Source organism: Mycena indigotica (genome assembly GCF_014461135.1).
Source record: "Mycena indigotica strain 171206Taipei chromosome Unknown Mind.scaff0020, whole genome shotgun sequence".
NCBI lineage: Eukaryota > Fungi > Basidiomycota > Agaricomycetes > Agaricales > Mycenaceae > Mycena > Mycena indigotica.
Window position 1 is genome coordinate 150595 of NW_023503019.1, and position 8453 is coordinate 159047.

Sequence of the window (8453 nt, forward strand, 5' to 3'; positions counted from 1 at the left end):
CTTGTTCTCTCTTCATTCTGATTCTTACTTCTGCCCATGCAGTCCTCAATGCCGCCCCAGCAGGATGATGACACGGACAACCCACCAGCAGTCGAAGAGGATGACGGAGACCGGAACTGGGTGGACGAGGCCGGAACCAAAGAGGTGGAAAGCACGCACGCTAGTCGCAATCCCGACCGCCCCGTTATCCCTCGTCCCCAGCGTAAGAAAGTCAAGAAGGGCGCTAATTTTCGCGCCGGGAGTCAAGATTCGCCAGGCTGCGAGGGCGGCGAAAGCAGATTCACTCACCAAAGCAATCAATGAACTGCTGAAGCCCCTTCGTCTTGCTGTGCCAAACTTGGCTAAAAAGTATGGCAAACGCGAAGCAGAAATCATCCGGCGCATCACCAACGCGTCTCGCAGGGTCAAGAAAGTACGGGCTGTAAGCGAGTACAACGCGAAGATTACCTTCCTCATGGAGTCGATGAATGAAGGTATGGGTACCATGAAGCGCTGAGGCACCGCTATTTACCCACCTTCTAGATCGTTCCGTTGGCAATAAGTATACCCTCAAGGACATCAAGGCTTTGGTACGGGAGGACCCCGACATGCTGAACGACATCACGCCAGAGCAACTTGAGCAAGCAATGCAAACTCTTCGAACGAAACGGGACATCAAGGAAACTGGAGTCCGTGGCGACAACGTTTCCGCTACTACCGACGCCGTTCAAGCAATGAAGAACATCTCAGATGATGTAAGTAGTAGCTTTCCCTCGTCTATGTTTGTAGGTGCTAACGTCTGCCGTAGATAATCTCTCTGGAGAAACGAACAGGCGTCATTGGTGCCGCGTTCTTTACACGTGGGCACATGAATGACACGACTACTCCTGTGGCAATGGAGTCCGGCGGCGCTCTCCGATTCTTCACCGACTTGTTCCAAAAGGATGCGGCACAACTGTGCACCCTACTGGAGCTTTGGGCGCTAGCGAAACGGAAAGGTCAGTCTGGCATATCAACGGAGAGGACAATCTGATACTACCTCTTTCGCAGGAACTATCTCGGCGCCAACGGTTGCCCAGATGAAGGTCGAAGCATCACAGATGATCCAGGCGGGACTAGGTATGTGGTCTTGTATTGCGACACTCTTGGACTAAAAATTTTACAGAAGAAATTATCGGAAAGCGCGTACGAATGAATTTCGAGAACTACGGGGAGAAGATTGTTGCGGCCCACAATGTCATACTGCGCTGGCCGAAAGCGCCATTCAAACGCATGTCTCTTCAGAACAACGCCGACACGAGGGTGATCTACCGCGCATTGAAAGACAAAACATGCAAGTGGGCCAAAGTCAACGACACCACTGCTGAAGAGGAGCTTGCGAGGCTGAAGGAGCTGCAGGAACGGGGTGAGATACCTGCTCCCAAGGTCCGAAAGTCGCGAAACGACAAGGGTGTGGGTAGGGAAGAGGACGGCGGCAGCAATCTCGGACGACGATGCAGATTCTGATTCCCACCAGGAAGACGACAAAACTGACGACGAGGAAGAAGATACCAACAGCGAGAAGACTCCTCTTGAGCGGAAGCGCAAGATGCTGACTGCGTTAGCCCATGCTCGCAAGGTTGCCAAGGCCAAGTCAAAGCCGACGAAGGGCCGATCCGAAAAGCCTCCTCGGAAGAAACAGCGACGGCATGAAGGCACAAGCAGCGACGAGGAGCCTGAGGTGAGCAAGGAGCGTCGACGGAAACGGAAGCGAAGCAGTGCGGAGGGGGAGGAACAGAGCAAAAAGCGTCATCGGGGTGATGGTGCCAAGGCGAAGGAAAATGATAATGGGAAAGCGTTGGAGCGTTTGCAACGCCAGATGGGTTCCAAGCTCGGGTCTGGGACCACTGCTCGTCCCAAACCACGGCCAGCATTTGGCAAGGACAGAATCAATCAACCGACATCTGCCCGTGCTGTTGTGAAGGGAAAGAAGGGTGGTCCTCCTGGACATAGGGAGTAACACTTGAAACTCTTTGTAGCGCCGCATCATCCCCTGCACTTGGACTAGAAGTTTTCCTGCCTTTAGATTAGCTATTTTACATTGAACACATCATAATACAATTTGCTTTTTGAGTAGCCATTGTGAAGAGGTCTTTTTGACTTGAGGGATATTGGTAGCATTATTGGCGATAATTGATGGCATCAATTTCCTTTGATGTGTAGGTAAAATAAAATAAACTCCTCATATTAATCAAGTTATATATCAGTAAAAAAATTCCTCATATAGTAGTACCAGTGATGGCATCAATTTGTCCTGACTTCTGACCTGATTCACCTCTTAATCCCTATTATCTCTTCCTGTTAGAAGGAGCAACCCTGGAGTAGTAGTAGAAATTTCCTTATATGGTAGTACCAGTGATGGCATCAAATTGTCACCAGAATAACGCTTGAAGTCATAGTTACTCACTTGATATAAGTGTTGTTGTCCAAGCTAAGTTACCTTATATAGAAATATCACTGATTGCATCAGAATGTGTTGATTCATCACCGGGTATGCAACAGGACTGAAAAAAACCTTTAAGTCCCAGAATTATTGAGATTATTGCAGAATTATTTACCCAATTATCACAGAGTAGGCTCTTGAGACACATCTCTTCCTGTTAGAAGGATCACCCTCATGGGTCGCTCCTTCTAACAGGAAGAGATAATAGGGATTAAGAGGTGCCTCAGTTAGGCGGTCGATTTTCGCCTCGAGTGCATCCAGCCGAGTGTCAGCGTCAGGAGTAGCTCCGGAAGGCATGACAGGTGCGGGGACGACAGGAGTGGCAGAGGAGGAGGGGACAAGTGGCAGGGGGGTGGTGGCGGGGCGGAGTGGACTCGGACTCCGAGCCTGAGTCAGCGCCGAACCTGGCAATCTTGTCCGGTTGATCCCGTAGAGAGTTTCTTCTGCTGTAAGGGCAACCCCGGAGGCCTGAGATCAAGGTCCTAGCAGGGGAGGATCCAAAGAGTGAATAGAAGTAAGCAAATACAAGTGAGGCTGACCTAGCAGGGGAGGATCCAAAGAGAAGAAACTCTAAGGGTCCGCCTGCTAGGTAGCGGAACTATATACTGCGCTCTTGACGCGCCAAGGTTGATCGTTGCTCCGTGCAGTATGCCTGCGCCATGTCGCAGGCCAGGTCCCAGGGGGATCGCCAGGCGGGGGCGGCGATGCGCCTGACGGAGGCGGTGATGCGATCACCGGAGTCGGAACCGGAGTCGGACCGGAATCGGAATCGTCTCCGAGGGGCCGAAAGGGAGGTTCCCCTGACAACATCCGGCTGATATGTCCTTCTTGGCCACAGTTGTAGCAGCGAGTGTTGCGGGAGCTTGGTCTCGGTCGATCTCCATAGGTGCTGGCCCCGTAGTGGGCCCGGCAACCATTGCCCTGTTTTCTCGGTGTGGCCACGGCTGGTCCAGTGGCGCTGATCGCCGCGTTACGGGCCCATCCGTTGAATGGGTTGTGGTTACTGAATCCGCTCTTTGCGGGGGCAGGTGCCGTTGGGGGCATCTTGGCCCGCGGGTGATTGATCTCATGACTCTTGTCAAAGATGGTGGTAGCGGCGGAGCACGCCGTCCTGTTTGATGGCTTCTGCCTTCCAGGCCTCGTAAGTATCGGGGAGTGTATCCTTCCGATAGACTGTGTTTGTAACGGCGTTGGGCCAGGTCTTCTCTGGCTTGGCGGAGCAAAACGTAGCTCTGCATGACTCCCTGCTGTACAGCTGTGTATTCCCCATTTACTCAGGACAGCTCAGCCTCGATGGCCACTTGTCGATTCGCCAGGGTGGTGTTTTCGGCCCTAAGTTGCTCCATCTCCTGATTTGTTCAGAATAGATGGGTGAACAGGCCCAATCCAAACCGTGACAATGGGTGTTTTATGTCCTCCCTCTGCTGCTTCTGGCACCAGTTCTTGCTGCTTTGTCGACCCAGTCAATTTTGTTGTTGCTATTAACCATTTGCAGCGAGCTCCACTTGCCGAAGTTCGCTGGGACCTTTCAGGCTGTATTGCCGACAGCAGTGGCGACTTAGAGGACATAGGTGAGCTAGTGTTTCCAGTCCCTAGCCCTTTTGTTGACCTTATGAAGACTTGTACTACACCACCAACCCAATTAGAGATTACTGTGAGCTCAATATTTAAGCTCAGTCTGAGGAGTTCACTGACATCTCAGAGATGTCTTGAGACCTCAAGCTGATATCAGAGGCATGACCTCCATATGGTGTGTATATGATGATATCTGAGAAATCTTAGCAATGATGTAAATTTAGAGTCTTGCTGCAACATCTGTGGGATGACAATAAATTATTCTAATATATATAAATAATATATGTAACTGTGTTTACTTATTGGCATTAGTACGAGCTCGAGCACGGGTTATGCGTCCTGTATTTCCGAGTGTGACCTTCCTCTTCCCTGGCAGATGATATTCGTCATTCATCTCTTCATCTGAATGATAATGACTTTCATCGCTGTCTGCCTCTTCCAAGTCTGAACCAAGCAGGTCCATGGTTTGCTCCGAGTCTTCAACAATCTCCTCCATTTCTGCTGTGGCTGCTTCTGCTGCAGCGAGCACTGCTTGCCGCTTCTTCTCTGCTAGCTTGGCCCGGCCTCCAGGCTTCTGAGCTGCCGAGGCGAATTGAGTCTCGGCCACTGCTGCATCAACCGCTGCGTCTGCCGCCAATCGCCTCTTTTCCGCCGTTTTAGCCTTGCGCTTCGCGGCGGCTTTTTCCCGATTTGACAGGCGAAGTTCCTGAGCTTGTCGTGCCTTATCGTTGTGGAAGGTTTTGCGGTCATTGTGTAACGGCTTCAGTCGGGTGAAATCGTCGGGGAGAATCCGTCTGAGCTCCATGAAGTTGTGAAAGCCGGCCAGGTTGAGAACGAATCGCTTGTCGTCTGCATGCCTGATAATTTACCGATAGGAATTGGCTGGCACAATCCGCGACGGCAGTCATGCTCAACAGAGCAGCGAATTGGACGTCGTCGGGCTTCACAATGGTGTAGGAAGTCATTCCACCAACGATTTCGGCCCCGCTTGGTCGTCGAATGACAGGCCATTTAAAGTCTGGATGGACGGTTTCGGTGCAGACGAAGCGTTCGAGCAAGATGAAGACTTGCTTTCCTGCAAGAATCTTTGAGACACGGCCAAGAAAATACGACCGGGTAGAATCCAATGCGTAAACCCAACTTGTGTGCCACACAGCATCGCCATTCTTGATCGTGACAGTCAGTGCTTGACGCCATGTGCTTTTGAGAGCAGGTTGGAGGCCAAGGTGGTCGCTCCAATATGGCCCGCAGCCACTTGTAGCCCAGGTGATCAACGGCTGCTGCTTCTCGGATAGCATTCGCACCGTTCCACATTCAACGAGTTTTTGGGAGACCCAGCCGAGATGGCGTGAGCCGTCGACCACAATTTGAAGGACAAGTGGGGAAGCCTGCAGCCATTTCCCATGCTTTTCGTCGTACCAGAAGCCGCCAGTGAAAATATGCTTGACACGTTCGACAGAGGCCAGCTTTCGGGCAATGTCGCGGCTTGGTGCTTGGCGGTTGCTTCGCACAGAGCAAGCACGAAAGATGGCATTGTATGCTTCAAACGCCTCGGTAGAAAAGCGAATCGCGGGGCCAAAACGGGCGGATGTCGTGCGGCAGGTGTGCCAATGGATGCAGCTTAATCTTTATCAGAATTCGAAGAGGGTCGACAGAGTCGAAAGCGTCGAGTAGGTTCGCAATACTGACATTGAGATCTGCAATATAGCTGTCCATATCATCGATTTCTGGTATCCACAGACGAGTACCGAGGTCGGCGGCTGCCAAAACAAGGGAAAACTGTTCCGGAGAACATATTTCATGGATATGGAATACGAGGACTTGCATCAACGTCTTGAAGTGCTTCCCGATCAGATTGTTCCGGTATTGAATCATATATGCTGCTCGAATTGGGGGAATGGATAGCCCGCAGATGTCGGTTGACTGGAGTCGGACAGCAAGAAGGTGTCTATCGCTGTCCGACCATTGTTTTGTGTTGAGAAAATGCCATATATATTTCATAACACCCAGAAGAACAGTGTGCAAGAGTTCTACTGGGGGTATCTTGCGCCGGGTCAAGGCCAGTAATGTCCAGCAATGGGCTCATTTTGTCACCCGGCTGTTGCTCCAACCAGTTCTAGACTTCGGCGGAAATCTCATCAGCTGACTGATCTGGCGCTTGGTCGCAAATCTGTGAGAAGCAGGCTAGGGCCTGGTCAATCCAGTATTGGGCTACTTTGTCCTTAGTGCCAGTTTCGGTCTGAAGCTCTTTGATTGACTTTGCATCCCCTTGACACGCCAGTTTAAGCTGAGTTCCCAAGTGCTCGCGAATCTGATTGGCATTCCGTTGGACAGATTCGGGAAGATGACATGCGTGATAGACATCCGGCGCAGTCTTTTGGATTGTTGTTCCACCCCAAATGCACTTGCAACAGGGAAAATTGGCATTGCAGCCAATATGACTTGCTTCAATCGACTGTTGAGGATTGTCTGCGGGGAGGCCTGGTGCTCTTAAGACGATAGCAGTGGGCTTTTGAGTGTGCACATTGAGACAATGGATGGGATCCGCTTCCGTGGAGTTGATCGTGTCGCGGACAGCAGCGAACTCTTCCCCAGCAGAGGCATGCTGGGAGCTCGACACATGGTGGATATGGAAATCTTGCTGAAGAAGTCGCCCGGGGATGGCAAGATTGCGAACACATGTGATCAGATGTGGGTCATACTGCTTGGAGACATTGCCCGAGGCGTCATCCTGCCAAATCTCGACCATCAAGATAGCAATATCACAGTCTTCTCCATTGGCGGTCTTGGCTTTATCGCGCCATGGGTTGGGCATGTCAGGCACCTCGGCCTGTGCTTGAGGCGCCCACCTCATTTTTTTGTCGGTGCTGTTTCCAAATATTGTGAGCAGCTCCAAATAATCCCATTCGAGCTCACCAACAGGAAAATTGATAAGCGACTTGTCGAGAAAATCCCAATCCCCAGTTGTATTCTGCCCGACTGCTCTGGCATTGGTCCAAAGGACCCCTTGTCGCATCACAAGTGTCAGTGGAATAACATACGTCCCGTTGGCACAGCGTGCAACCTCGTTGATAAAGAACCGTTTATTTCCCCGGGAAAACATTGGAGTTAACTGAGAGGGATAAAACTCTTTCCATCGGTCGGGTTGCCAGCTCTCAGATATCGGAGTCCCGGTCTCAACGTCTTCCGGAAAGAAGTGAAGCTTTGAGGCGATTGCTGGGTTTGCCAAGTCCCGAGCAACTGTGTCGCGAATGTTGTTGACATAGAAAATGTTTCCGTGCATTGATTCCACACGTTCTGGCTCACTTGCGCAGGTGGATTGGAGCGAGGCCTGAAGCTTTCACAAGGCTTTGAGAGTGGGGACATTCGGAACACCAAGACGATGTGCGAAATGGAGCACAACAGAGAGCTGAGCATTTGTGAACCGACACCGGGGCAGGTTGTCAATTAAATCAAGCAGCAACATCTTGTCATAAAGGTCAGATATGACTCAGATAACATGTAAATCTCACCGTTTGATTCGGGTATGGAGATAAGTCTCCATCGACTTTAACGTCCAGCTCATCAACACCGTCATCTTCGTCTGACGTTATCGGATCAATTGCCACGTCTCCTTCTTCCTCTTCATCGAGCAAGTGGCATCTCACCAACGCAGCTAAAAGCAGCCGCTCATACGCATCCCTGATGGTCTCGCCCTCCTCTGGGACCTCTTCAACCTCAGCCAGCATCTCGTCCTCGTCCTCGTGGCACTGCTGACTCATGCGGGCCAACTCCGCTGCGTATTTGAAGGCGTTGGGTTGGTGGTTTGGCTCTGGCTCTACTAGAGGGAACAAGATCTCATTGGGGCCGTGATGCGCGGATGTTCTTGCTGCCTGGTACTCAGCCAGACCAGCTGCCATGTATGCGGCGTCAATCCTGCCAGCCACAATCGTTGCTTGCTCAGGGCGCTGCATCTTGCTTCGAGCACAAGCTTGGTGGGTCTGCGTTCGAAGGTGCGTCTTCACAGTCTTCTCTTGAATCCATTTACCAACTGCACCTTTTCCTTCTGCATGGCAGATTCGACAACGCATCTTATTGCCGTCGGAAGAAATGTCAAAGTTTTGTTTCTCATCTGTTGGTGCGTTAGCTACAATTCACAAGACATTCGTGAGCTGAATACCTTCAGGCAACTGCCAACGAGCTTTGGGCATGGTTCGTGATAAACGAATTCCGGCTCAATTGACTGCACAAAGCGGACAAGGCGCAGTCTTCACAAAACTTGGTGGCATGGTCACACAACTCACTCCTCTTCCTTTCGTCCACATCCTCACCATGTCGCGCTCGCTCGCTGATCTGCAAAGACAATCCCGCGCCGCACAACTGGCACAGACACCCACCCCATCGTCCCCATTCAATCCGCCGAGCACACCAACCTATG

The 8453-nt window shown here is 51.4% G+C and overlaps 2 protein-coding genes across 2 annotated transcripts; both read right to left on the reverse strand.

The window, feature by feature from the left end:
- Positions 1-4331: 4331 nt before the first annotated feature.
- On the reverse strand, positions 4332-5838 carry MIND_01427200 (uncharacterized protein; the record flags this gene model as incomplete). Its single annotated transcript, XM_037370654.1, has 3 exons — positions 4332-4885; positions 4926-5656; positions 5726-5838. 3 exons carry the CDS (start codon positions 5836-5838, stop codon positions 4332-4334), a joined length of 1398 nt encoding a protein of 465 aa, XP_037212925.1.
- A 314-nt stretch (positions 5839-6152) lies between these two features.
- On the reverse strand, positions 6153-8226 carry MIND_01427300 (uncharacterized protein; the record flags this gene model as incomplete). The annotated part of the gene is made up of 4 exons (XM_037370655.1): positions 6153-7341; positions 7381-7502; positions 7549-8147; positions 8196-8226. The coding sequence occupies 4 exons, from the start codon at positions 8224-8226 to the stop codon at positions 6153-6155; spliced, it is 1941 nt and encodes a 646-aa protein (XP_037212926.1).
- Between the last annotated feature and the right edge of the window lie 227 nt (positions 8227-8453).